General features: G+C 24.2%; 5 protein-coding genes and 2 pseudogenes across 6 annotated transcripts; 6 read left to right on the forward strand and 1 right to left on the reverse strand.

Annotated features, from left to right (window-relative positions):
* Nucleotides 1-2,854: 2,854 nt before the first annotated feature.
* LOC137816333 (snakin-2) lies at nt 2,855-3,752 on the forward strand. Its single transcript, XM_068619427.2, has 3 exons — nt 2,855-3,012; nt 3,163-3,202; nt 3,298-3,752. The coding sequence occupies exons 1-3, from the start codon at nt 2,935-2,937 to the stop codon at nt 3,477-3,479; spliced, it is 300 nt and encodes a 99-aa protein (XP_068475528.1). The 5' UTR covers nt 2,855-2,934; the 3' UTR covers nt 3,480-3,752.
* A 2,408-nt stretch (nt 3,753-6,160) lies between these two features.
* On the forward strand, nt 6,161-6,690 carry LOC150029452 (gibberellin-regulated protein 11 pseudogene; annotated as a pseudogene).
* Nucleotides 6,691-9,109: 2,419 nt separating this feature from the next.
* Nucleotides 9,110-9,656, forward strand: LOC150029453 (snakin-2-like; annotated as a pseudogene).
* Nucleotides 9,657-12,509: 2,853 nt separating this feature from the next.
* LOC137815396 (snakin-2) lies at nt 12,510-13,055 on the forward strand. 2 transcript variants are annotated; one of them, XM_068618537.2, is made up of 3 exons: nt 12,510-12,593; nt 12,746-12,785; nt 12,868-13,055. In XM_068618537.2, the coding sequence occupies exons 1-3, from the start codon at nt 12,516-12,518 to the stop codon at nt 13,047-13,049; spliced, it is 300 nt and encodes a 99-aa protein (XP_068474638.1). In that variant the 5' UTR covers nt 12,510-12,515; the 3' UTR covers nt 13,050-13,055. The 2 variants fall into 2 exon arrangements, with proteins under 2 accessions (XP_068474638.1, XP_090153181.1); XM_090297055.1 differs by having other exon boundaries at nt 12,510-12,589; nt 12,736-12,785.
* Nucleotides 13,056-16,546: 3,491 nt separating this feature from the next.
* Nucleotides 16,547-17,108, forward strand: LOC137815397 (gibberellin-regulated protein 1). The gene is made up of 3 exons (XM_068618538.2): nt 16,547-16,653; nt 16,805-16,844; nt 16,927-17,108. Exons 1-3 carry the CDS (start codon nt 16,576-16,578, stop codon nt 17,106-17,108), a joined length of 300 nt encoding a protein of 99 aa, XP_068474639.1. The 5' UTR covers nt 16,547-16,575.
* A 2,711-nt stretch (nt 17,109-19,819) lies between these two features.
* Nucleotides 19,820-20,348, forward strand: LOC137815398 (gibberellin-regulated protein 11). Its single transcript, XM_068618540.1, has 3 exons — nt 19,820-19,897; nt 20,046-20,085; nt 20,167-20,348. Exons 1-3 carry the CDS (start codon nt 19,820-19,822, stop codon nt 20,346-20,348), a joined length of 300 nt encoding a protein of 99 aa, XP_068474641.1.
* A 1,941-nt stretch (nt 20,349-22,289) lies between these two features.
* On the reverse strand, nt 22,290-23,461 carry LOC137816336 (gibberellin-regulated protein 11). The gene is made up of 3 exons (XM_068619432.2): nt 23,314-23,461; nt 22,790-22,850; nt 22,290-22,715 (listed from the first exon to the last, which is right to left on the reverse strand). The coding sequence occupies exons 1-3, from the start codon at nt 23,389-23,391 to the stop codon at nt 22,534-22,536; spliced, it is 321 nt and encodes a 106-aa protein (XP_068475533.1). The 5' UTR covers nt 23,392-23,461; the 3' UTR covers nt 22,290-22,533.
* Between the last annotated feature and the right edge of the window lie 1,600 nt (nt 23,462-25,061).

Raw genomic sequence — 25,061 nt, forward strand, 5'->3', positions numbered from 1 at the left:
TTTAAAAAAATATTCTGAATAGATAATTTATTTATATATTCACAAAATTATTAAATAAAAATTAATTTTATAAGCTAAAATAATTAATTAGTATATTAATTAAATTAGAGACATTTTATAAAATTAAAAAAATTTAGTATTTAAAGTAGTTTTTATTATTAATAAAAATTTATAAATTAATTTCTAAATTGATATTTCACTATTAGTTTTTAACTACTAATTATATGTTTTAAATTAGTACTAATTTAGAATTAAAAATATTAATTAATTTAATTTACTTATTTTTTATCTTTAAATTTAATTATTATTTAATAGTTTTTTTTTAATGATCATACATACGATTAAATTAATTTATATAAAGTTGTTATAATTTAGTTAATAGTTTTGATATTATTTTTGAATGAAAAATATCTTTAGTGGTGTGATATTCTATTCACATAAAGTGAAAGCAATGAAACAAAGTTTTTGTGTTTTTTTGTGATGTTTTAACATTAAAAATATTTTTGAAACATCCATAGAGAATGAACATATCCATAATTTGATGATGGACAAATTAGCATGTTGATGAAACAGCTGTGTGAGCAGGTCCCTGTCACTGTCCCTGTCAGGCTTTTTTTTGTTCATGACCAGTGAATTAAATACTCTAACTTTCTCATTATTTTTTCAGATTCCTGAATTTTGATAACTACACAAGTTTAATAGATCATCTTTATGAAGAAATTAGGTCAACCAAATAATTGGGTCAACCATTTAGGAGTGGCCAATTCCACACTTCATTACGTTTTTGCCCTTTTGGGTTATATGTAATTTTGACAACTTTTAACATCTAATAACATTTTATGCACTTTGTATAATATTTTTCATGTATGCATTATATATGTATTGATATGTTGTGGAGTCTGATTCAATGAATAGGTAAAATAATGTAAAATAAAAATATATTATGAGAAAAATAATTTAAATAGTCTAATATTTAAGTCTATATTGAAGGTATAAAACACTTGTAATTTATTTCACCCTATCTTAATTTAGTTTAAACGGGTTAGAATATATTATTATATATAAGATTAAATATGTTTTTAATTTCTGTATTTTTATGTGTTGAAATGAGTTTTTACCAGTCTTTTATATAATAAATGAATTTATTATAAATTAAAATTTTAAAATATTTCATTTAACTCGCTAATAAGAATGACATGATATTATAATATAATTTACATTGAAAATTCGTTTATTATTAAAAAAATATATTAGTAAAACTCATTTCAATAATTTTCTGTTTTATTTTAAAAGAATAAAATAAATTAAATGAAATATTTAAAGAATATCCAGAACACTTATAGACAAAAGCCAAATCACTCAGCAGACTATATGACAAAAGCTATAGATATCTGCTAAACCTATAATGTTTAAACTTTGAATAAGAAAAAAAAAACAATACTATTTAATTTATATAAGATGTAAATTTTGACATTTGCCTATTTGAATTATTTTCGATATCTATAAGCTTCTGCTAATTGTAATTAAATCTTTGGCTCACAATACTTTAAACCAAACTGTTAGAGACCCACATAATTAAAATATTTCAAAGTATATACGTAAACGTAAACTTCATTAAAATCATTGGCTTTGCATATATTTAATAAAAAAAATGCACTTTACAAGCCTGTTTTCTCTTTTGCGATGTATTATTCCTTCTCTTTTTCTTTTCCACACTCTTTTGTTATTTATTTGCCACCTTTATGCATTGTGCAAAATATATAAAGAAGAATCATTATTTACTTGTGAAATTGAATTAAATTTTTTTTTTTTTAAATGAGTTTGATCTGAATTGGACTAACATGATAGTAGTTAAATGTATGAGGATAAACATAAACCACGTAGGAAGCAGCAGAAAAATATAATAAATCCAGAAAAAAAAAGTATTTGATAATTTGATAATAGTTTTTAGCATAATCCAGCTGTGTTGCCACCGCGTACAGCTGTCAAGGTTGGCTTCTGCAATCCCTTTCCTACTTTGTACTCATGCTTACTTCATCTTCCTTCTCCACACACTTTTACATGCATCCAATTCCTCATATCACCATCTAAACTTCCACACACCCACTTCATATTACACATTTTTCAATCAAAAACCATAACATACACATAAATTATGTGATATATGCAGTGTTACATCATGCATCTCAATAATACCATGATAATATCACTGTTAAGTAGATTGATTTTGGTTATTTTTTTATAAAAATTAAAATACTTTTAAATATCTGTATGAGAGTTAAAACACTTTTAAAATATCTTATTTTATTTATTTTTTTATTGATAAAGAAAGGTATGATAATAATATCCATGGAAATAGTATATCAACAAAATATACTAATGAACCAGAAAAATACCAATTAATGATACTGTTAGCTCACATGGTTTGACCTAAACCACACGCCGCCAAATTTTTACAAAGAGTCTTCTAGAAATGACATATCATAGTTTCACCACCTGCACCAGTTACACCAGTCACCAGAAACTTGTTTTGCACCATTTGTGGCCAACTTAGGCAAATAAATTTTCATTTTTGAATGAATGTTACCACACTTTACACTCTTGATTATGGTCTGAAATATCAACTTTCTTTTGGGTTAGGCAATGATTATGTGTTAACTGGAGACAGAAGCAAAGAAAACCATTCGTTTACCAAATTTCCTTCACCAGTCACTAACACAAAGCCAACTTTCTCCATTCACCTCTCTTCCGTGTATGCTCCACCACATCACCATGCCCCACTTTCATATTCCCACATTTATAGCAATTATTCTATTATCATCATCATCATTATAAAACTCACCACCTTCTCTTCTTTCTTCACACAACTATAAATACCTCTTCTTCATTATTCTTCTCATTCCAATCCAATCAAACTTCATAGTCTCTTTAGCCATGGCTCTTTCTAAACTCATACTTGCTTCTCTTCTTGCCTCGCTTCTTCTGCTTCATCTCGTTGATGCTCATCAATCGGTATAAAAGATTCAAATACTTTGCTTGTTTTGTTTTCTTTCTTTATGGATCATATCATATAACAATATGAATTAAAGATAAGTTGGTTTTCTTGAGTTGTTTCAACAAGGATCAACTAATTAATTTATGCATGGTTTTGGGGAACCGCAGGTGCAGGCACAAACGCAGGGTTCTCTTCTTCAGCAGATAGGTAATACATATATACACAAGTCTTTCTATTTCATTTTTTTGTTAACTATAATTTGAAATTGAGTTAAGTATATGAATACATGTTTTGTTGTTCAGATTGTAACGGAGCATGTGGTGCGAGGTGCCGTTTATCATCTCGTCCAAATCTCTGCAAAAGAGCTTGTGGAACTTGCTGTCAACGTTGCAACTGTGTCCCACCTGGTACTTCTGGAAACCAAGAAATGTGTCCCTGCTATGCTAGCTTAACTACTCGCGGTGGCAAACGCAAGTGCCCCTAGACTTCATCATGCATAAATTTCATATTATTATATGAAATCATCATAAAATAATGACTTCTTGAGTGAAGCGTGAAAGAATAATGATGTGAAAGAATATCAAACACTTTTTTCAATTCTTGTTGAATCATCGAGTCTTGACGACGTTATGTATATTTAGATACTACAAAATTAAAAACTATTGTGATTTTCTGATTACTTTCCCTTAAGGTGTACTTGCCTTCTTTGTAATGTTTAATCGTTTATATCAATAAGAACTATTGTTTTGTGCTTTCATCATTTTATCATAATAATTTCATCTATTGATACCATGTTCTTGTATGTGACTTTATATTTAATATTCAACTTTTCAAATTGTGATGTTTTTAGTTGGTTAAATTATGCATAACATAACATAGAAGGTGTTTTTAAAAATAAAAAGTTGTTATTATAGAACTATTCATTAACATCATTCATTTGTACACTTTCAAAACCATACAAACATGGATAGAATCTTAAAGAAGTAGGGAACACTTCTTACGCATTTTGAATAAAAAATGTTTTAATTATGTATCATGAAAAACATATCACTATGTTTTTAAAAAAATTACACACGTGGGTGTATATAATATGACTATAATTTTCTATTGTAAATAGATAATAACAAAGATTTGGTGAGAAAGCGTTTGATTATTTATCTAAGTTACATCTGATTATTTTTTTAATCTGTTCAATTTGGTATATACGTGTAATCTTGATTCTTCCAAATTTGTTAAGCTAATTTAGTTTTTTTTTTTAAATTGAGAGAACTTAACATTTTTTTCATTAATTTTTGCTTTTCCTTTTTAGTTTTTAAAATATAATTTTCGATCCTGACTATTTTAATAAATTGTTTCAAAGGTTTAGATTTAATTTGTTTCGCAAATTTTATAAAGTCTGAAGAATCTTATGATATGTATTAAGGTTATAACAAGAATAATTTTTATTGGAATTTGGTTTTTTCCTAGCATTTTAATAAAAGGTGAAATAATTTAATCAATTAAATTTATTTGAATTTTAATAAAACATAATTGTGAGTTTCGATGAAAAGGAATTTAGCTTCATCATAAAAATAAAAATAAATAAAAAGAAAAAATGAAAACGAAAGTAAAATTTGCTTAAAACTAAAAAAAAGGAACATACGTGACAAATAGCAATCGGTGATGATGTTGACTGCTGCTGACTCACACATAAAAGCAACCAAACAAAGTTTTGTTTTTTTCGCATGGCAATTACACATAGAATAATTTCGAACACGTATGAGTATTTTTTATATATATATTATCAGCTATTCATATTAATGATTTTTTATATATATATTATCAGCTATTTATATGAATATTTCTTTTATATATGTTATCAGCTATTTATATGATTAAATTATTTTTATATATACTAATGTTACGCATGCACTCTTCATTCCACGTATTTCAGGAAATAAAAAATAAGAAAGCAAACTGGAACTGTGAGATATGTAAAAGTCTTGGTTTTGATGGGGTAATGTTAATTTAATTAATAGAAAAAATAATAATTAAAAACTAATTTAATAATTAATGATAAATTAATATGAGAATCAATATTAAAAAAAACTTTAATAAATTTGCAAAAGTCTAACCAACACTATGTAGGATCAACTCCAATAAATTATCATCAATAATAATTTGTAATCTATGCTATATAAGGTTATTTATTTATTAAATAATATAAGTTTTTAATTATTAGAGAATTCTGATGTTTAATGTGTATTTTTATGATATTAACATTTTAAAATATCTTATATGTTAAAATATCTCTAGCCACACTTTTTTTTTCTTCTATAATTTTTGCAAAATCACAGTTTTTTTTACTCATAAATGACTAACATATTATCCTCCATATACCTTATTTTTTAACATTTTGAGTCATTCCATCACCAAAAGTTCTTGTGCATGTTGTTGATGCTACTATATTAGTTGTTTATATAACTACATTGATATATAAAAGGTAATGTTAGTGGTTCTGTTATTCAATAAAAGAAAAAATTCTGACTAATTTTTTCGGGATCATTATCTTAATACTATTTTTCTCATCTCAATAATATTTAAAAATAGTTATATATTAATTTTATATATTTTAAAGTAAATAAGATATATAAGTGTATAAAAATATTTAATTTAAAATTTTATTATCATGAAAATTAACATTTAAAATCAGTATTTGCTAACATTTAAAAGTTGATAATATTTAATAAATAGATAACATTATATACAATGGATTACAAATTGATTGTTATTGATGATATTTTATTAGAGTTGATTTTTAAAAATTATTAGAGTTAGACGGATGCTGATAATTAAAGTTGATTTTTAAATATTGACTCTCATATTAATTCATCATTAATTATTATATTATTTTTATTATTTTTTTTTTATCAATTAAATTAACATTAGATCAATGTAAATATAAATTTAATATTAATTTAATTTGTATTATTTGGTTAATGCTAATAATAATAATAATTTTGTTTTCAATAAAAAAAATACAAATTAACAATTATTGTCATCATTATAGTACTCACCCCCTACTCTTCATATATCACACAACTATAAATACCCCTCACCATGCTTCTCATTCCAATAACAATACACGTACACATCTCCAATTAAACTCCATAGTTACCTTTAGTCATGACTCTTTCTAAGCTCATACTTGCTTCCCTTCTTGCGTCGCTTCTCCTGCTTCATCTCGTTGATGCTCATCAATCGGTATAAAAAGATTCAAATACATTGTTTGTTTTGTTTTCTTTCTTTATGGATCATGTCATATAACAATACGAACCAAAGTTAGGTTGATTTTCTTGAGTTGTTTCAACTAGGATTAACTAACCAATTTATGCCTGGTTCTGAACCACAGGTGCAAGAACAAATGCAGGGTTCTCTTCTTCAGCACATAGGTAATACATATAAACACATTTTTTTATGAACTAATAATTTGAAATTGAGTTCAGTGTAATGAATGCATGTTTTGATGTTCAGATTGTAACCAAGCATGTGGTGTGAGGTGTAGTTTATCATCTCATCCAAATCTCTGCAAAAGAGCTTGTGGAACTTGTTGTCAACGCTGCAACTGTGTCCCACCTGGTACTTCTGGAAACCAAGGAATGTGTCCCTGCTATGCTAGGTTAACTACTCATGATGGCAAACGCAAGTGTCCTTAGGCTTCATCATGCATAAATTTCATATTATATATATAACGTCTTCTTGAGCGAACAAATAATAATAATAGTAATAATAATATTGAACCTCTCTTTTTTCAATTGTTGTTGGATCATCAAGTCTTCACTACGTGATTATGTGTATTTAGATATTACAAAATTAAGAACTACGTTGTGAATTTCTGATTACTTTTCCTTTATAAGGTGTACCTTTGTAATGTTTCATCGTTATATCAATAAGAATTATTATTTTATGTTTTAATCATTTTATTCATTGTAATTTCCTCTATAATACCATCTTATGGTGTTTGATTTTGTATTTAATATTTATTTTTTCATAAATATGTTGTTCTTAGCTGGCTAAATTCAAAAAGAATAAAAAGTTGTTATGAGGGAGTTCTACATTGACTTAATTAATTTTCACATTTTCAAAACCAAACAAATATGGATCAAAATTTAAAGAGTAGACAAATATTTCTTACACGTTTAGATAAAATTATTCTAATTACATATAATTAAAAATTAAAAATACATCACTATTTAAAAAAAAAAAATTACATACGTGTGTATGTATTATGATTATAATTTTTATTATGATTATAATAAAAATAACAAAGATTTGTTGATAAAGTGTTGGATTATTTTTTAGTCTGTTCAATTTAATAAAAAAATAATTGTGAGTCTCGATGAAAGCCAATTTAGCTTCATCTGAAAAATAAAAAAATAAAAACTAAAATTAAAAACAAAAGTAAAACGCAATCAAACCGGGTTTTTTTTTTTGCGCATGACAATTACACATGGAATAATTCCGAACACATATGACTAAATTTTTTTTATATGCTATCAACTATTTCTACGAATAATTTTTTTATATATATTATTAGCTATTTATATGATTATATATTTTTTTATATACTATCAGCTATTTATATGACTAAATTAATATATAAAAAATAATGTTTCTTATCTTTCATTAGTTTGTCAAAATTTCTGCCTAACTTTTTTGGATCTTCTGTCCCAATATTATTTTTCTCATCTCAAATATATTTAAAAATAATTATATATAATTTTTTATATATTTTAGAGGAAATAATATGTAAGTACATAAGAGCTGATAAGAAACCTCATAAAAAAAAGCTGATATTACAAATTATTAATTGATGATAATTTATTGGAGTTGATTTTCAAAATGAATAGACTTATGGAAATTTATTAAAGTTGATTTTTAAATATTAATTCATCATTAATTATTAACTAAAAAGTTTTGTATCAATTAAATTAACATTAAATTGAATATTAATTTAATTTATTAATATATAATATGTTTTAATATTGATGGGAGTTGTAATTAATGGGGAGTTCTGCTAGGATAAATGAATTCAAGAATAGAATATGGTAAAAAATGAGGTATAATACTGTTTTTCAAAATGTTTTGGATTTTGATATCATGTTGATTGCTCCTTTTGAGAAAATAGAAAATAAGGAAGGAATTTGGGATTGTGGAAGATGTAAAAATCTTGATCTTAATAGGATAATATTAATTTAATTAATACAACTTTTTTAATTAAAAATTAATTTAATAATTAATGATAAATTAATATGAGAATCGATATTTAAAAATCAACTTTAATAAATTAGCATAAATCTAACAACACTATGTAGAACTTTTAAAAGTCAACTCTAATAAATTATCATCAATAATAATTTTTAATCTATGACATATAACGTTATAATATCAGCTTTTAATAATTAGAGAATACTGATTTTAAATGTATATTTTCGTGATATTAACATTTTAAAATATCTTATATGTTAAAATATTTGTAGCCACACTTTGTTTTCTTCTATATTTTTTGCAAAATCAAAGTTTTTTTAATCATAAATGAGCAACATATTATCCTTCATATACCTAATTTTTAACATTCTGAGTCATTCCATCACCAAAAGTTCTTGTACATGTTGTTGATGTTACTATATTAGTTGTTTATATAACTACATTTATATATGAACAATAATGTTTCTTATCTTTCACCAAGTTTACTGGAGTTGATTTTTAAAAAAATATTAGAGTTGGACGGATTATTATGGTTCATATTTAAATATCGGCTCTCATATTAATTCATCATTAATTATTAAATTTTATTTTTTAATTAATTTTTTATATCAATTAAATTAACATTAAATCAAATGTAAAGATAAATTTAACATAAATTTAATTTGTATTGTTTAGTTAATGCTAATAATAATAATTTTGTTTTCAATAAAAAAAGTACAAATTAACAATTATTTTCATCAATATAGTACTTGTCACCTTCTCTTCATACCTCACACAACTATAAATACCCCCTCTTCATGTTTCTCATTTCAATAACAATATACATACACATCTCCAATTAAACTCCATAGTTAGTTACCTTTAGTCATGGCTCTTTCTAAGCTGATACTTGCTTCCCTTATTGCCTCGCTTCTCCTGCTTCATCTTGTTGATGCTCATCAATCGGTATAAAAGATTCAAATATTTTGCTTGTTTTGTTTTCTTTCTTTATGGATCATATCATATAACAATATGAACCAAAGTTAGGTTGATTTTCTTGATTTGTTTCAACTAGGGTTAACTAACCAATTTATGCGTGGTTTTGGGAGAATCGCAGGTGCAAGAACAAATGCAGGGTTCTCTTCTTTAGCAGATAGGTAATACATATATACATAAGCCTTTTTATTTTCATTTTTTTGTGAACTATAAATTGAAATTGAGTTAAGTATATGAATACATGTTTTGATGTTCAGATTGTAACGGAGCATGTGGTGCGAGGTGCCGTTTATCATCTCGTCCAAATCTCTGCAAAAGAGCTTGTGGAACTTGTTGTCAACGCTGCAACTGTGTCCCACCTGGTACTTCTGGAAATCAAGAAATGTGTCCCTGCTATGCTAGGTTAACTACTCATGATGGCAAACCCAAGTGTCCTTAAACTACACCATGCATAAATTTCATAATATAACGTGTTCTTGAATGAATTATTAATAATAATAATAATAATAATTATTATTATTATTATTATTATTATTATTATTATAATATTGAACCCCTTTTTTTTAATTATTGTTGGATCATCGAGTCTTCACAACGTGAATTATGTGTATTTAGATACAACAAAATTAAGAACTACGTTGTGAATTTCAGATTACTTTTGCTTTATAAGGTGTATTTGTCTGCCTTGTAATGTTTCATGGTTATTTTAATGAGAATTATTATTTGATGTTTTCATCATTTTATCCATAGTAATTTCCTCTATGATATCATCTTCTAGTGTTTGATTTTGTACTTAATATTTATTTTTTCAAATTATGTTGTTCTTAGCTAGCTAAATTCAGCATAGAAGAAATAGTCTTTAAAAATAAAAAGTTGCTATGATAGAGTTCTTAGTAACGTAATTCATGTTCATACTCTCGAAACCAAACAAACATGGATCATAGACGAATATTTCTTACACGTTTGAATAAAAATTGTTTTAATTATATATCATTAAAAACTAAAAATATATCACTAATTGTTTTTTTTTAAAAATACACACGTGTTATAATTTTTTATTGTAAATAGATAATAAAAATAACAAAGATTAGTCGATAAAGTGTTGGATTATCTTCCTAAGGTAAATCTGACTATTTGTTTAGTCTGTTCAATTTAATAAAAAAATAATTGTGAGTTTCGATGAAAAACAATTTAACTTCTCTTAAAAATAAAAAATAAAAACTAAAATTAAAAACCAAAGTAAAAAGCAATCAAACCTGGTTTTGTTTTTGTGCGCATGGCAATTATATATGGAATAATTCCGAACACATATGACTAATTTTTTTCATATATATATATATATATATATATATATATATATATATATTATCATCTATTTCTATGAATACTTTTTTTATATATTTTATCAGCTATTTATATGACTATATTTTTGTAAATATACTATGAGCTATTTATATGACTAAATTAATATATAAAAAATAAGGTTTCTTCTCTTTCATCAGTTTTATTAAAAATTCTATCTAGTTTTTAGAGATCGTCTGTTCTAATACTATTTTTCTCATCTCAATAATATTTAAAAATAATTATATATGGATTTTATATATTTTAAAGCAAATAAGATATATAAATACATTATAGTTGATAAGAAACAATTATAAAAAAAGGTTGCTATTATTTAATAAATAAAACGTTATGTAGCATAGATTACAAATTATTATTGATGATCATTTATTGGAGTTAATTTTTAAAAGTTCACCCTAAGTAGTGTTGAGTAGAGTTATGCAAATTAAAGTTGGTTTTTAAATATTACCTCTCATATTAATTCATCATTAATTATTAACTTAATTTTTAATTAAAAAGTTTTGTATCAATTAAATTAACATTAAATCAAATATTAATTTCATTTATTAATGTATAATATGTTTTGATATTAATGGGAGTTGTAATTAATGAGATGTTCTATTAGGATAAATGAATTGAAGAATAAAATATGGTAAAAAATGAGGTATTAAGTTCTACTCAAATAGGATGTTAGGAATTTTAAGAGTGTTTTGAATTTTGATATGATGTTGATTGCTTCTTTTGAGGAAATAGAAAATAAGGAAACAATCTGAGAACGTGGGTGGTGTAAAAAACTTGGTTTTGATGGAGTAATGTTAATTTAATTATTATAACAAAATTAAAAATTAATTTAATAATTAATGATAAATTAATATGAGAATTCATATTTAAAAATCTATTTTAATAAATTAGCATAAACCTAACCAACACTATGTATAACTTTTAAAAATCAACGGTAAGAAATTATCATCCATAATAATTTGCAATCACATATAAGTTATTTATTTATTAAATAATATCAGCATTTAATTATTAGAGAGTACTAATGTTAAATGTGTATTTTGATGATATTAACATTTTAAAATATCTTATATGTTAAAATATCTCTAGCCACACTTTGTTTTTTACTATAATTTTTGCAAAATCACAATGTTTTTACTCATAAATGAGCAACATATTATCCTTTATATACCTAATTTTTAACATTTTGAGTCCTTCCATCACCAAAAGTTCTTGTACATGTTGTTGATGCTACTATATGAATTGTTTGTATAACTACATTGATATATAAAAAATGTTTCTTATCTTTCACCAGATTTTGTCAAAAATTCGACTAGCTTTTCTGGGATGATTATCCCAATACTATTTTTCTCATCTCAATAATATTTAAAAATAATATATATGGTATTTATATATTTTAAAGTAAATAAGATATATAAGAATATAAAAATATTTAATTTAAAATTTTATTATCATGAAAATTAACATTTAAAATCAGTATTTGCTAACATTTAAAAGATGATATTATTTAATAAATAACATTAGATAATGGATTACAAATTGATTGGTATTTATGATAATTTATTAGAGTTTATTTTTAAAAATTTATTAGATTGAGACATATTCTGATTATTTAAGTTGATATTTAAATATTGGCTCTCATATTAATTCATCATTAATTATTATATTTTTTTTATATCAATTAAATTAATACTAAACCAAATTTAAATATAAATATAAATTTAATATTAATTTAATTTGTATTATTTGGCTAATGCTAATAATAATAATAATTTTGTTTTTAATAAAAAAAATACTAATTAACAATTATTGTCATCATTACAAGTACTCGTCACCTTCTCTTCATACCTACACAACTATAAATACCCCTTCTTCATGCTTCTCATTCCAATAACAATACACATACGCATCTCCATCTAAACTCCACAATTTAGCCATGGCTCTTTCTAAGCTCATAGTTGCTTCCCTTCTTGTCTCGCTTGTCCTGCTTAATCTCGTTGATGCTCATCAATCGGTATAAAAAAGATTCAAATACTTTGCTTGTTTTGTTTTTTTCTCCATGGATCATATCATATAACAATATGAAGCAAAGTTAGATTGATTTTCTTGAGTTGTTTCAACTAGGGTTAACTAACCAATTTATGCATGGTTTTGGGGGAACCGCAGGTGCAAGAACAAACGCAGGGTTCTCTTTTTCAACAGATAGGTAATACATATATACACTTTTTTTATGAACTAATAATTTGAAATTGAGTTAAGTATAATGAATACATGTTTTGATTGTTCAGACTGTAACCAAGCGTGTGGTGTGAGATGTCATTTATCATCTCATCCAAATCTATGCAAAAGAGCTTGTGGAACTTGTTGTCAACGTTGCAACTGCGTCCCACCTGGTACTTCTGGAAACCAAGAAATGTGTCCCTGCTATGCTAGGTTAACTACTCATGATGGCAAACGCAAGTGTCCTTAGACTACATCATGCATAAATTTCATATTATATATATAACGTGTTCTTGAGTGAATTAATAATAATAATAATAATATTGAATCCATTTTTTCAATTATTGTTGGATCATCGAGTATTCACTACGTGATTATGTGTATTTAGATACCACAAAACTAAGAACTACGTAGTGAATTTCAGATTACTTTTCCTTTATAAGGTGTATTTGTCTGTCTTGTAATGTTCTATCGTTATATTAATGAGAATTATTATTTCATACTTTCATCATTTTATCCTATGATACCATCTTCTAGTGTTTGATTTTGTACTTAATATTTATTTTTTCAAATTATGTTGTTTTTAGTTGGCTAAATTCAACAAGAAGAAGTAGTCTTTAAAAATAAAAAGTTATTATGATAGAGTTCTTCAAAATTCATTTCCATACTCTCGAAACCAAACAAACATGGATCAAATCTTAAAGGAATAGACGAATATTTCTTACACGTTTAAAAATTATTTTAATTATATATCATTAAAAATTAAAAATATATCACTAATTGTTTTTAAAACAAATACACACATGTGTATATATTATGACTATATTTTTTTATTGTAAATAGATAATAAAAATAACAAAGATTAGTTGAATAACACATCTTTCCCTTAAAGTGGAAGCGAACAAAGGTATATGAGGACAATTTTTTTATAAATATTTTTAAATATAAAATTAGCTTTCTTTTATAATAATAAAAATGATTATTTTATATGATTTATCAAATTTTTAATTTATGCATAAATTAAATTTATTTTAAGATTTTTTTCTGTCATTTAAAACTATTATAAAGAAGTATATTCTAACTTCCTAAACTTTTCAATTATTGTTGGATTATCAAGTCTTCACTTCAAGATTATGTGTATTTAGATAATACAAACTACAAAATTAAGAACTACGTTGTGAATTTTTTATTACTTTTTCTTTATACGGCTTTTCCTTTCTAAGGTGTATCTTAGTAGTGTTTCATCGTTATATCAATGAGAATTATTATTTTATATTTTAATCATTTTATTCATAATAATTTTCTCTATAATACCATCTTGGTGTTTGATTTTGTATTTAATATTTATTTTTTCACAAGTATGTTGTTTTTACCCGCCAAGTTCAGCATAGTAGAATGAGTCTTTAAAAATAAAAAGAATAAAAAGTTATGACAGAGTTCTTCATTCACTAACGTAATTAATTTTCACACTTTCAAAACCAAATAAACACATGGATCAAATTTTAAAGGAGTAGACAAATATTTCTTACATGTTTGAATAAAATTATTCTAATTATATATCATTAAAAATTAAAAATATATAACTATTTAAAAATAAATAAATTACACACGTGTGTATGTATTATGATTATAATTTTTATTATGATTATAATAAAAATAACAAAGATTTGTTGATAAAATGTTGGATTATTTTCCCAAGGTAAATCTGATTAATTTTTTTAGTCTGTTCAATTTAATAAAAAAAATAATTGTGAGTCTCGATGAAGACCAATTTAGTTTCATCTGAAAAATAAAAAAATAAAAACTAAAATTAAAAACAAAAGTAAAACACAACCAAACGAGGTTTTTTTTTCATGACAATTATACATGGAATAATTCCGAACACATATGACGAATTTTTTTATATATTATCAACTATTTCTATGAATAATTATATATATATATATATATTATTAGCTATTTATATGATTATATTTTTTTATATACTATCAGCTATTTATATGACTAAATTAATTTATAAAAAATAATGTTTCTTATCTTTCATTAGTTTTGTTAAAATTTCTGTCTAACTTTTTGGATCTTCTGTCCCAATATTATTTTTCTCTTCTCAATTATATTTAAAAATAATTATATATAATTTTTATACATATTAGAGCAAATAAAATATATAAGTACATAAGAGCTGATAAGAAACATCATAAAAAAACTGATATTACTTAATAAATAAATAACGTTTAACAAGCATAGATTACAAATTATTATGGATGATAATTTATTGGAGTTGATTTTTAAATAATAACTCTCATATTAATTTATCATTAATTATTAACTTAATTTTTAATTAAAAAGTTTTGTATCAATTAAATTAACATTAAATCAAATATTAATTTCATTTATTAATGTATAATATGCTTTGATATTGTTGGGAGCAGTAATTAATGAGGTGTTATGCTATGATAAATGAATTGAAAAATCTAATATGGTAAAAAATGAGGTATTAAAGTTATACTCAAATAGGAGGTTAACAATTCACGATTTAGGAGTTGGATAATATTGCTTTTCAAAATGTTTTGAATTTTTCCTTTTGAGGAAATAGAAAATAAGGAAGAAATCTGGGACTGTGAAAGATGTAAAAATTAATTAATTAAATTAAAAATTAATTTAATAATTAATGATAAATTAATATGAAAATCAATATTTAAAAATCAACTTTAATAAATTAGGATAAGTCTAACAAACCATGTAGAACTTTTAAAAATCAACTCTAATAAATTATCATCAATAATAATTTGTAATCTAAGGGCATATAACGTTATTTATTGTTTTTTATTTATTAAATAATATCAGTTTTTAATAACTAGAGAATACTGATGTTAAATGTATATTTTTGTGATATTAACATTTTAAAATATTTTATATGTTAAAATATTTGCAACCACACTTTGTTTTTTTATATAATTTTTGCAAAACCAAAGTTTTTTTAATCATAAATGAGCAACATATTATCTTTCATATACCTAATTTTTAACAATCTAAGTCCTTCCATCCCCAAAAGTTCTTGTACATGTTGTTGATGTTACTATATTAGTTGTTTATATAAATACATTGATATATAAACAATAATGTTTCTTATCTTTCACCAAGTTTTGTCAAAAATTCTGACTAGCTTTTCCGGAATCATTATCCCAATATTATTTTTCTCATCTCAATAATATTTTTTAAAAAAAGTATATATGGATTTTATATATTTTAAAGTAAATAAGATATATAAGTGTTTAAAAATATTTAATTTAAAATTTTATTATCATGAAAATTAACATTTAAAATTAGTATTTGCTGACATTTAAAAGCTGGTATTATTTAATAAATAAATAGCATAACATTATATACAATGGATTGCAAATTGATTGTTATTGATAATATTTTACTAGAGTTGATTTTTAACAAATTATAAGAGTTAGACGGATGTTGATTATTATGGTTGATATCTAAATATTGGTTCTCGTATTAATTCATCATTAATTATTAAATGATTTTTTTTATATCAATTAAATTAACATTAAATCAAATGTAAAGATAAAGTTAACATAAATTTAATTTGTATTATTTGGTTAATGTTAATAATAATAATAATAATTTTGTCTTCAATAAAAAATTTAACAATTATTGTCTTTATACCTCACACAACTATAAATACCCCCTCTTCATGCTTCTCATTTCAATAACAATACACATACACATCTTCAATTAAACTCCATAGTTAATTACCTTTAGTCATGGCTCTTTCTAAGTTCATACTTGCTTCCCTTGTTGTCTCGTTTCTCGTGCTTCATCTTGTTGATGCTCATCAATCGGTATAAAAGATTCAAATACTTTGCTTGTTTTGTTTTCTTTCTTTATTGATCATATCATATAACAATATGAACCAAAGTTAGGTTGATTTTCTTGAGTTGTTTCAACTAGGGTTAACTAACCAATTTATGCATGATTTTGGGGGAACCGTAGGTGCAAGAACAAATGCAAGGTTCTCTTTTTCAGCAGATAGGTAATACATATATACACATTTTTTTATGAACTAATAATTTGAAATTGAGTTAAGTATAATGAATACATGTTTTGATATTCAGACTGTAACCAAGCATGTGGTGTGAGGTGTCATTTATCATCTCATCCAAATCTATGCGAAAGAGCTTGTGGAACTTGTTGTCAACGCTGCAACTGCGTCCCACCTGGTACTTCTGGAAACCAAGAAATGTGTCCCTGCTATGCTAGGTTAACTACTCATGATGGCAAACGCAAGTGTCCTTAGACTACATCATGCATAAATTTCATATTATATAACGTGTTATTGAGTGAATTAATAATAATAATAATATTATTATTATTGAACCATTTTTTTTCAATTATTGTTGGATCATCGAGTATTCACTACGTGATTATGTGTATTAAGATACTACAAAATTAAGAACTACGTAGTGAATTTCGGATTACTTTTTCTTTATAAGGTGTATTTGTCTTCTTTGTAATGTTTCATCGTTATATCAATGAGAATTATTATTTGATGCTTTCATCATTTTATCTTATGATACCATCTTCTAATGTTTGATTTTGTAATTAATATTTATTTTTTAAAATTATGTTGTTCTTAGCTCCTAAATTCAGCATATAGAAGAAGCAGTCTTTTGAAAATAAAAAGTTGTTATGATAAAGTTCTTCACTAACGTAATTCATTTTTATTACCTCGAAACCAAACAAACATGGATCATTTCTTACACGTTTAAATAAAAATTGTTTTAATCATATATCATTAAAAATTACAAATATATCACTAATTGTTTTTTTAAAAAAATACACACGTGTGTATATATTATGACTACAATTTTTTTAATGTAAATAGATAATAAAAATAACAAAGATTAGTTGATAAAGTGTTGGATTATCTTCCTAGGTAAATCTGATTATTTTTTAGTCTGTTCAATTTAATAAAAAAATAATTGTGAGTTTCGATGAAAAACAATTTAACTTCTTTTTAAAAATAAAAAATAAAAACTAAAATTAAAAACAAAAGTAAAAAGCAACCAAACCTGGTTTTGTTTTTGTGTGCATTACATATGTTACATATGGAATAATTCCGAACACATATGACTAATTTTTTTTTTATATATTATCATCTATTTTTATGAATAGTTTTTTATTTATATTATCAGCTATTTATATGACTATATTTTTGTATATATACTATGAGCTATTTATATGACAAAATTAATATATAAAAAATAAGGTTTTTTCTCTTTCATCAGTTTTATTAAAAATTCTGTCTAGCTTTCAGAGATTGTCTGTTCTAATATTATTTTTCTCATCTCAATAATATTTAAAAATAATATATGGATTTTATATATTTTAAAGCAAATAAGATATATAAATACATTAAAGTCAATAAGAAACAATTAAAAAAAAGGTTGCTATTATTTAATAAATAAATAACGTTATATGGCATAGATTAAAATTATTATTGATGATAATTTATTGGAGTTGATTTTCAAAAGTTCACCCTATGTAGTGTTGAGTAGAGTTATGCAAATTTATTAAAGTTGGTTTTTAAATATTACCTCTCATATTAATTCATCATTAATTATTAACTTAATTTTTAATTAAAAAGTTTTGTATCAATTAAATTAACATTAAATCAAATATTAATTTCATTTATTAATGTATAATATGTTTTGATATTGATGGGAGTTGTAATTAATGAGATGTTCTGCTAGGATAAATGAATTGAAGAATAGAATATAGTAAAAAATGAGGTATAATATTGCTTTTCAAAATGTTTCGGATTTTGATATCATTTTAATTGCTCCTTTTGAGTAAATAGAAAATAAGTAATAAAAAAATAAAAAAATTAATTAAAAATTAATTTAATAATTAATGGTAAATTAATATGAGAATCCATATTTAAAAATCAACTTTAATAAATTAGCATAAATCTAACCAACACTATGTATAACTTTTAAAAATCAACTCTAATAAATTATCATCAATAATAATTGTAATCTATGACATATAAAGTTATTTATTTATTAAATAATATCTGCTTTTAATTATTAGAGAATACTAATGTTAAATGTGTATTTTGATGATATCAACATTTTAAAATATCTTATATGTTAAAATATCTCTAGCCACATTTGTTTTCTACTATAATTTTTGCAAAATCACAATTTTTTTACTCATAAATGAGCAACATATTATCCTTCATATACCTAATTTGTAACAGTTTGAGTCCTTCCATCACCAAAAGTTCTTGTAAATGTTGTTGATGCTACTATATGAATTGTTTGTATAACTACATTGATATATAACAAATATTTCTTATCTTTCACCAGGTTTTGTAAAAAATTCGAGTAGCTTTTATGGGATGATTATCCCAATACTATTTTTCTCATCTCAATAATATTTAAAAATAATATATATGGTATTTATATATTTTAAAGTAAATAAGATATATAAAAATATAAAAATATTTAATTTAAAATTTTATTTTAACATTTAAAATCAGTATTTGTTAACATTTAAAAGCTGATATTATTTAATAAATAACATTATATAATGGATTACAAATTGATTGTTATTGATGATAATTTATTAGAGTTTATTTTTAAAAATTTATTAGACTGAAACATATTCTGGTTATTTAAGTTGATATTTAAATATGGGCTCTCACATTAATTCATCATTAATTATTATATTATTTTTTAATTATTTTTTATATCAATTAAAATAATGCTAAATTAAATATAAATATAATATTAATTTAATTTGTATTATTTGGTTAATGCTAATAATAATAATAATAATTCTGTTTTTAATAAAAAAATACAAATTAACAATTATTGTCATCATTATAGTAATGATCACCTTCTCTTCATACCTCACACAACTATAAATACCCTTCTTCATGCTTTTCATTCCAATAACAATACACATACACATCTCCATCTAAACTCACAGTTACCTTTAGCCATGGCTCTTTCTAAGCTCATACTTGCTTCCCTTCTTGCCTTGCTTCTCCTGCTTCATCTCGTTGATGCTCATCAATCGGTATAAAAGATTCAAATACTTTGCTTGTTTTGTTTTTTTCTTTATCGATCATTTCATATAACAATATGAACCAAAGATAAGTTGGTTTTTTTAATTGTTTCAACTAGGATTAACTAACCAATTTATGCATGGTTTTGGGGAACTGCAGGTGCAAGAACAAATGCAGGGTTCTCTTCTTCAGCAGATAGGTAATACATATATACACATTTTTTTATGAACTAATAATAGAAATTGAGTTAAGTATAATGAATACATATTTTGATGTTCAGACTGTAATCAAGCATGTGGTGTGAGGTGTAGTTTATCATCTCATCCAAATCTCTGCGAAAGAGCTTGTGGAACTTGTTGTCAACGCTGCAACTGCGTCCCACCCGGTACTTCTGGACACCAAGGAATGTGTCCATGTTATGCTAGGTTAACTACTCATGATGGCAAACGCAAATGCCCTTAGGCTTCATCATGCATAAATTTAATATTATATATATAACGTGTTTTTGAGTGAAGTAATAATATTAATACTTTTGAACCATCAAGTCTTCACTACGTGATTATGAGTATTTAGATAGTACAGAATTAAAATTAAGTACTACGTTGTGAATCTTATTTTTGATTACTTTTCTTTCATAAGATGTACTTGTCTGTCTTGTAATGTTTCATTGTTATATCAATGAGAATTATTATTTTATATTTTCGTCATTTTATTCATAGTAATTCCCTCTATGATTCCATTTTTTCGTATTTAATTTTGTATTTAATATTTATTTTTTTAAATTATATTGTTCTTAACTAGCTAAATTCAGCGAAGGAGTCTTAAAAAATAAAAAATTATTATAATAGAGTTCTCACTAAGGTAATTCATTTTCAACTTTTCGAAACTAAACTAAACAAACATTGGATAAAAAAAATGTAGAGAAATATTTCTTTAAGAAATGGTTAGAGCACAATAAAGGAAATCAAATGTGAACAAAGGCATATCAGGAAAAAAAAATTATAAATATTTTAAAAAATAAAATTAGCTTTCTTTTATAATAATAAAAATGAAATTTTTTATATGATTTATCAAATTTTTAATTTATGCATAAATTAAATTTATTTTTCTCTCTTTTAAAATTATTATAAAGAAGTATATTCTAACTTCCTAAACTTTTCGGTATAGCTAGCTAAAAAATCATCATTTAGACATCTTGTTTTTTTATTAAAAAAAATAAAAACTGGTTTCTTCATTATCTCTAAGAAATTCAAATTTAGAATTTTCAAAATCATTCTGCGTAAACAATTGTGGTTTTTAAAGATATTTATTTATGTTATTAAAAGGGAATTAGGTTGGAAGAAGTTGTTTGTGGGTGAGGGTGACAAAAACCTGCACCAAGTTATGGTAATCAACATTACTAGCCCCCATATTGGAATGGAGGAATATCTTGTAAAACTAAAAAGAAAATCATTAAATATTTTTTTTAAAAAATAAAAAATAATTATTTATTATATTAATTAAATTAATTTTTTTTTAAAAATAATTTTTTTTTATATTTAAATTTTTTATTATTATTAATGTTACCTCCAATTTTGGTCAGATAAGTTGCTTAAAAGAAATCATTGTTCAAGACTCAAGACTTAACCCCAAAGGAAAGGAAAATAAATTTTCAGCTTGAAGCAAAGTGCAAAATTCTAACTTTGATTCATGATGTGATTGGGTCATTGACTCAATTACATTTTCAACAATTTCCCAAGTCCAAAAATTACATACATTGATGTAGATGCTGATATATAATTTGGATATATACCTCATTTACCACTCACCTAACTTTTTTAATTCATTTTTAAAAAATATATGATCTATAATTGTTTAATTTGAAGAAAATGTAATGATAATCAAAGATTTTTTTAAAATTACATGACTAAATTAATATATTAAAAGTAATGGTTTTTTTAATGTATCACTAGGTTTTATTCAGAAAATCTTACTAGCTTTTACGGAATCGTTTATCCCAATAATATTTTTCTCATCTCAATAATACTTAAATAAAAATAATTATATATATATATACTTTTTTATATTTTAAAGTGACAAGATATATATGTAAGTAGATAAAACATTTGATTTAAATTTTTACTATTGAAGGGCAAAGGATTTTGGTATAATAGCTAAGTAAGATCTGTCCAAAATTAATCTTTGTGTGCAAGTTGATTAGATGACTAATTTTATAAAGTAAAATCTTGGTTCACCAAAAAAATATGTATAGTTCTAAAAGTTTTAACTTTGATATATAATTAATATATAATTAAGTATCAACTTTTAGATGAATTCAACTATCTAATATTGCATCTTTAGAAAACATGTTTTTTTTCCTTTTGTATCTTTTAAGACATGAAAGAAAGAAGAGAAAAAATTTCTTGAAAACAAAGCAAGGTGAAACTTCACTTTAGTAACAAGTAACTATGTAGCACCAAAAGTGCATGATAAACAATCAAACTATTTTTTTTAGGTGTAACACAATAACTTTCTAGGAGGTTACCCATCTTAGTACTATTCTCATCCAAACATACTTAACTGCGAAATTCTGATGAGATCTAATACATTAGTGCTGAACAACCAAACTAATTTATATCGATATATAGAAGACAATAAAAGTGATTAATTAAGGACATTTGTGTCTTCCTCCATGAGTAGTCATATTTGCATAGCATGGACACTCTTCATAGTGACCATTAGTACCCGAAGGCACACAATTGCACCTTTCACAACATGTTCCACATGCCCTCTTGCATAGATTTGGTCTTGATGATAATTCACACCTTCTACTGCATTCACCATCACAATCTACATATATAACAAAAATACTTATCAAAATATGAACTATACAACATCAAAGATAAACCCTAAAGTTAACTCACTTATGGTTGGAGGTGAAGGAGAAGGGTTAGGACTTGGTCCCTCTACCATGTTCTTGATTACCTGTGATGTTTAAGAAAACAAAAACATCAAACAAGTCATTTTGAAGGTTGATTGGAAAAAACAAAGATAGAGGAAAAACACAATTTCAACCTAATAATATTTTTTTATCAGCAAATAATAAATGAATAAAAGTAGATATTTCAGAAATATTTCAATCTTTATACAGAATACACAAACGGTAAGAAAAAACATCTAACGTTTTATATATCTATGACACCCACTAACACTGATTTTAAATCATGCAGCACCAACTGCAATCACCAACGTAATAATATGATTTGTATGAAATAAAAAGTATTAAAAAATGTATTTTAAGTCTAACACAACCGACATATAAAGTGAAGTGAAGTTTTCATTCACTTATAAACTATGAAATGTCTTAAATCTATAATCGATGTGTGATTTTCAACTGAAAGAAAATTATATAACAATATATATATAAAAGAAAAATTTAGAGGTTTACCATTGAATCTGATTCTACAAGAATCACAATGACTTGAGAAATGAGGATTGAAGCTAAGAGAGCTTTGAAAATGGCCATGAGTTGAAGATGAGAATGAGAAGGCTTTGTGAGTTGTTATATGAATGAAGAGAGGAAAAGAAGTGTGGTTGTATTTATAGCCAAAGAGTTGCATGGAAGAGTTGAATGAGGGAAATGTTGTTGCATTTATTACCACGCGTTAAACACTTCTATTCCATTAAAGTGGTGGGTCCCCTTTTTCTTTTGTTAAAGTTTTAAATTATAAACGTCTTTGAGATTTGTAAAGTAATCAAAATTGTATTATTTTTTGCAAAAGAATAAGCAATACATGTATCCATGGTATGGAAGATTTGTAAAATTATGTCAAGTTTAATTTCTTAATGATTTGTAAAATTATGTCAAGTTTAATTTCTTAATGATTTGTAAACTTATGTGTTTTATTTATTAAAAGAAGTAAGTCTGAAAATTTGTGCCTATTCGTCAAAAGATACAAATATAAAATATATTTTTCACGAAAAAAAAGGGTGCCCTTTTGTACAAAAATTTAAATTTAAATAGATTTGAAGTTTATACAAATATAGACCTATTTGATTTTAATTTATGCAAAGAAAAATTGTTAATTGTAGATTCTGATAATTTTGTTAGTATTCTTTTTGTTCTTACTCTTAATCATGGTCTGTTTAGCACTAGGAATTGAAAATAACAATTAAGATAATAAAAAATAGTTTATATTGAAATCATTACATTATTTTTTAAGAGTGTAGTAAAAAAACATTACACATAATTTATTTTGAATTTATCCCTGCGATAAATTTTATATTGCTAAACAATTTTTTTTATCATACGGACACGGATACAAAGATAAGTATAATTTTTAAAATGTAGGATATGGAGATACGAATCTATATATTATATAATTATGAATTATATAAATTGATAATAAAGACTTATGTGTACAAGTATGTTTTAGTTTTTCTTTTGTAATAGAAAGATGTTTCTTATGATTGGTTCAAATTAATTTGTTTTTTATTTTTACAATCATAATAAAAATTTATACAATAAATTTAAGTTTTTAGAAAATTAATATATTTTACTTTTTTAAAATTGTGTTAGAATCATACTAAAATAGTAAAAAATTCAATAAATATTTTTTGAATTGGACACTTCACTGATACGTGTTTTACAAAAATGAATTTCGATACGTGTATCTAACACGGACACACCCTTTAAAAGAAATATCAGAACCTAGTTAATTCTACCTGAAAAGAAAAATGTTGAACCGTGGACCGCTGAAGTCCAAAAGTCAAATTGAGGTAGGCTTCTATATTTTGGGCCAAGGACCCAACAAAAGAAGTTTCGAACAGGGCCCAAACTAAGAGTTCAGCAACATGTATGTTAGAGATTGGTCTAATGTAACTTCTATGGGTAACTTCTTAAATAAATAAAAATGAGATATGCTAAATAAAGATAAAACTTACCATTATAATCAGTTTTTCTTAAATTTTTATTAATATTAATGATTTAGTAAAATATATTAAGAGTAGCATTTTAACCTTTTCAGCTCAAAAAGTGTGGATTGAAGATTATACTATGGTGATTAATAATCTCTTCTTGTATATCTCATTGATTATACAAATGCTCTTTAATTGATTTATGAGAAAAATTTAACCTTTAACCATAGTAAGTGAGTTTAATAAATAATATCAAAGTTGAATTTAAATATTAATTAC

Source organism: Phaseolus vulgaris, chromosome 1 (assembly GCF_051622355.1).
Source record: "Phaseolus vulgaris cultivar YP4 chromosome 1, ASM5162235v1, whole genome shotgun sequence".
NCBI lineage: Eukaryota > Viridiplantae > Streptophyta > Magnoliopsida > Fabales > Fabaceae > Phaseolus > Phaseolus vulgaris.

What these genes read in the sequence shown, in the direction of transcription:
- LOC137815397 (XM_068618538.2), top strand. Translation starts at nt 16,576, where the DNA reads ATGGCTCTTTCTAAGTTCATACTTGCTTCCCTTGTTGTCTCGTTTCTC. An exon ending in TTGTTGATGCTCATCAATCG is followed by an intron (nt 16,654 to 16,804) that starts GTATAAAAGATT and finishes GGGGAACCGTAG; the next exon opens with GTGCAAGAACAAATGCAAGG. An exon ending in TTCTCTTTTTCAGCAGATAG is followed by an intron (nt 16,845 to 16,926) that starts GTAATACATATA and finishes TTTGATATTCAG; the next exon opens with ACTGTAACCAAGCATGTGGT.
- LOC137815398 (XM_068618540.1), top strand. Translation starts at nt 19,820, where the DNA reads ATGGCTCTTTCTAAGCTCATACTTGCTTCCCTTCTTGCCTTGCTTCTC. An exon ending in TCGTTGATGCTCATCAATCG is followed by an intron (nt 19,898 to 20,045) that starts GTATAAAAGATT and finishes GGGGAACTGCAG; the next exon opens with GTGCAAGAACAAATGCAGGG. An exon ending in TTCTCTTCTTCAGCAGATAG is followed by an intron (nt 20,086 to 20,166) that starts GTAATACATATA and finishes TTTGATGTTCAG; the next exon opens with ACTGTAATCAAGCATGTGGT.
- LOC137816336 (XM_068619432.2), bottom strand. Translation starts at nt 23,391, where the DNA reads ATGGCCATTTTCAAAGCTCTCTTAGCTTCAATCCTCATTTCTCAAGTC. An exon ending in TTGTAGAATCAGATTCAATG is followed by an intron (nt 22,851 to 23,313) that starts GTAAACCTCTAA and finishes TAAACATCACAG; the next exon opens with GTAATCAAGAACATGGTAGA. An exon ending in TCCTTCACCTCCAACCATAA is followed by an intron (nt 22,716 to 22,789) that starts GTGAGTTAACTT and finishes TTATATATGTAG; the next exon opens with ATTGTGATGGTGAATGCAGT.
- LOC137816333 (XM_068619427.2), top strand. Translation starts at nt 2,935, where the DNA reads ATGGCTCTTTCTAAACTCATACTTGCTTCTCTTCTTGCCTCGCTTCTT. An exon ending in TCGTTGATGCTCATCAATCG is followed by an intron (nt 3,013 to 3,162) that starts GTATAAAAGATT and finishes GGGGAACCGCAG; the next exon opens with GTGCAGGCACAAACGCAGGG. An exon ending in TTCTCTTCTTCAGCAGATAG is followed by an intron (nt 3,203 to 3,297) that starts GTAATACATATA and finishes TTTGTTGTTCAG; the next exon opens with ATTGTAACGGAGCATGTGGT.
- LOC137815396 (XM_090297055.1), top strand. Translation starts at nt 12,516, where the DNA reads ATGGCTCTTTCTAAGCTCATAGTTGCTTCCCTTCTTGTCTCGCTTGTC. An exon ending in AATCTCGTTGATGCTCATCA is followed by an intron (nt 12,590 to 12,735) that starts ATCGGTATAAAA and finishes CATGGTTTTGGG; the next exon opens with GGAACCGCAGGTGCAAGAAC. An exon ending in TTCTCTTTTTCAACAGATAG is followed by an intron (nt 12,786 to 12,867) that starts GTAATACATATA and finishes TTGATTGTTCAG; the next exon opens with ACTGTAACCAAGCGTGTGGT.